The 3571-nt window shown below is 45.4% G+C and overlaps 1 protein-coding gene across 1 annotated transcript; it reads left to right on the top strand.

Moving 5' to 3' along the window:
* The first annotated feature begins 747 nt into the window (after positions 1-747).
* Positions 748-2644, top strand: CHRM5 (cholinergic receptor muscarinic 5). Its single transcript, XM_003418635.3, has one exon. The coding sequence runs from the start codon at positions 919-921 to the stop codon at positions 2515-2517; it is 1599 nt and encodes a 532-aa protein (XP_003418683.2). The 5' UTR covers positions 748-918; the 3' UTR covers positions 2518-2644.
* The last annotated feature ends 927 nt before the right edge of the window (positions 2645-3571 follow it).

A 3571-nucleotide genomic window follows, 5' to 3' on the forward strand; every position in this document is an offset into this window, starting at 1 on the left:
ACCTTTCAGCCAAAGATTAGACAGCCCTGGTGGTGCAGTGGTTAAGCATTTGGCTGTGAACCAAAATGTCAGCAGTTCGAATCCACCAAGCGCTCCTTGGAAACCCTATGGGGCAGCTCTACTGTGTCCTATAGGGTCGCTATGAGTCCAAATTGACTAGACAGCAATGGGGTTATCAAAAGTGCAAATAATCCAAGAATGGAGGGAGGGGTAATGTTTTTGGTACCTAGGGCAAATTTCAGAGCCCAGCCCCACCCCCCCCCCCCCGCCCAGGTAAAAACCAGGCATGCACCTGGAGTTCATGCACAAGGACGGGGAAGTAGAGTAGCACAGTGTTGGCTCACAACGGGGCCTCATAATGTCTGTTAACTGAGATTGGGAACTATAGAGTAGATGGAAGTTGTCATCTTCACACTTTTGCCCAGTGCATGTCAGTCTAGGTTCTAATCACGAAAAGCTTAAATCCAGGATTTCTGCTCTTAAGGCCATTGCAATCTAAGGTAACTTAATGTCACCTGTTTTCCCCTCACTCTGTTCCCCAATAATCCAATTCCTTTCTTTCCACTTCCTTCACCCTCATCTTTCTGATCTTTCTTTAAATCTCCTGTTGGAACCATATGAGTGCAGTAGCCCCATGTACAACAGGAGCGCTGAGGAATTGCTAGCCATAAAAAGCAAACGGGTGATGCTATCATACAATTGTCATTAAAACCTTAGCGATTGTAGCATGGCGCTCTGAATATGTGTGAAGCCACACTATATAATCTATTAAAAAATGATAAACAATGGATGAAAAGAAATTCATGCCAGTATGAAGCTAATGTTGTGTTTCCCTCTTCCAGGTACTGGCCAAGAAGAGGTGAGAAATAAAAGAGAACAGTCTAGAACTTAAGGCCTAATGTAAATTCTTACACCAGAATGGAAGGGGAATCTTATCACAATGCAACCACTGTCAATGGCACCCCAGTCAATCATCAGCCCTTGGAACACCATGGATTGTGGGAAGTCATCACCATAGCAGCTGTAACAGCTGTGGTAAGCCTGATCACCATTGTGGGCAATGTTTTAGTCATGATCTCCTTCAAAGTCAACAGTCAGCTCAAGACAGTTAACAACTATTACTTGCTCAGCTTAGCTTGTGCAGATCTCATCATAGGGATCTTCTCCATGAACCTCTATACGACTTACATCCTCATGGGACGCTGGGCCCTGGGGAGTCTGGCTTGTGATCTATGGCTTGCACTGGACTATGTGGCCAGCAATGCTTCTGTCATGAACCTTCTGGTGATCAGCTTTGACCGTTACTTTTCCATCACAAGACCCCTGACATATCGGGCCAAGCGTACTCCAAAGAGAGCTGGCATTATGATTGGTTTGGCCTGGCTGATCTCCTTCATCCTCTGGGCCCCAGCAATCCTCTGCTGGCAGTACTTGGTTGGGGAGCGGACAGTACCACCAGATGAGTGCCAGATCCAATTCCTTTCTGAGCCCACCATCACTTTTGGTACTGCCATTGCTGCCTTCTACATCCCTGTTTCTGTCATGACCATCCTCTACTGCAGAATCTACCGGGAAACAGAGAAGCGGACCAAGGACCTGGCTGACCTCCAGGGCTCTGACTCCATGGCCGAAGATGAGAAGAGAAAGCCCTCTCACAGGGATCTGTTCAGGTCCTGCTTCAACTGCCCTCGGCCCACCCTGGCCCAAAAGGAAAGGAACCAGGCCTCCTGGTCATCTTCCCGAAGAAGCACTTCCACCACTGGAAAGCCAACCCAACCCACTGGCCTAAGCACTGACTGGGCCAAAGCTGAGCAGCTTACTACCTGTAGCAGCTACCCCTCCTCAGAGGATGAGGACAAGCCCACCACTGACCCTGTCTTCCAAGTGGTTTACAAGAGTCAGGCCAAGGAAAGCCCAAAGGAAGAATTCAGTGCTAAAGAGACCAGGGAAGCTTTTGGGAAAGCTCAAACTGAAAAAAATGACTATGACACCCATAAATACTTCCTGTCTCCAGCTGCTGCTCATACACCCAAGAGTCAGAAATGTGTGGCCTATAAATTCAGATTGGTGGTAAAAGCTGATGGGACCCAGGAGACCAACAATAGCTGTAGAAAGGTGAAAATCATGCCCTGCTCCTTTCCAGTATCCAAGGACTCTTCACCGAAAAGCCTTGACCCCAACCTCAGCCATCAAATGACTAAACGAAAGAGAATGGTCCTTGTCAAAGAGAGGAAAGCAGCTCAGACCTTGAGTGCTATTCTTCTAGCTTTCATCATCACATGGACCCCTTATAATATCATGGTCCTGGTCTCTACCTTCTGTGACAAGTGTGTCCCAGTCACCCTGTGGCACTTGGGCTACTGGTTGTGCTATGTCAACAGCACTGTCAACCCCATCTGCTATGCCCTCTGCAACAGAACCTTCAGGAAGACCTTTAAGATGCTGCTTCTCTGCCGATGGAAAAAGAAAAAAGTGGAAGAGAAGTTGTATTGGCAAGGGAATAGCAAGCTACCATGAAACGTTAACTCCTCTCAAAAGAATGACCACAGTCAATTTCCTCTGAGGATGAGTGAGCTGATCCTGGCTTGTTTATTTTTTCAAAAAGACACCTGTCATTTCATGTACCTGATGACTTTTTTAAAGACTTGAGGTCTATCGCCATAAAGGAAGAAGTCACAGCTGCAGCAATTGCTGCCAGATTGAACGATTCTTATCTATGACCAAGGTCACCTGATGCCACTGGAGTTTGCCACTGAAGTAAAAAGATAGACCCCGGTCCTTCACAGGAAGAGGTACACTGGTCACAATGAACAATGACTTAGGGAAACTTTGTCTAACCCTCAGTGGGGAACAGCAGAGACTGGTGGAATCCTTCCCTTGTGGAAACATGTCATAGGGCTCTGTGCAATATATATATGTGTCTTTGAAGTTATCTTGTACCTGTGAGAGCCAGGAGAATGTAAGTCAGTGTTACCTGTTAGCAAAAGTGATATTCAACTGGTTTCTAAGAATATATTTCTTCAACTGGTCAGTATTTATTATACAGCTATTATGTGGTTTGTCCTCTGGTATGTTTTCCTGTCCCTACATCTGAGTGAAGCTCTTGCTCTTCTGTTTCATAAAGGATGCCAATTCTTAGGACCCACTGAACCACACTGAACCACATGGAACCATCCCCCCTCTCAGAAACCTGGGTCTGGAAGGCTACTGAAACCTAATCTTATCCAGTCCTTTAGAGAGGCCTCTATTGTGCTAATAAAGATAATCAAGCCTCAATCATTTATTTTAATTTTCACCACCAAGAACTTTTTCTTTTTATCTAAACAAATATTGCTTACTATATTTTGAGCTCATTTGTACCCAATTGTTCATTCTCTGTTCTTGGGAAGACTGACTAGTCACATAATGGTCCTTCCCTGGGTAAAGATTTTCCCCAGACTACTTAACAACTCTTCTCCTAAATTATTTTCAGAGGTCTTCTAAACTTTCACAGGGCTAACCTGAGGCAAAATGTGGAAAACAAAAACTGATTTCATGCCATGCTTTTGAACCTCCAGAACCCTTTTGCAGG

This window comes from Loxodonta africana, chromosome 10 (assembly GCF_030014295.1).
Source record: "Loxodonta africana isolate mLoxAfr1 chromosome 10, mLoxAfr1.hap2, whole genome shotgun sequence".
Lineage (NCBI taxonomy): Eukaryota > Metazoa > Chordata > Mammalia > Proboscidea > Elephantidae > Loxodonta > Loxodonta africana.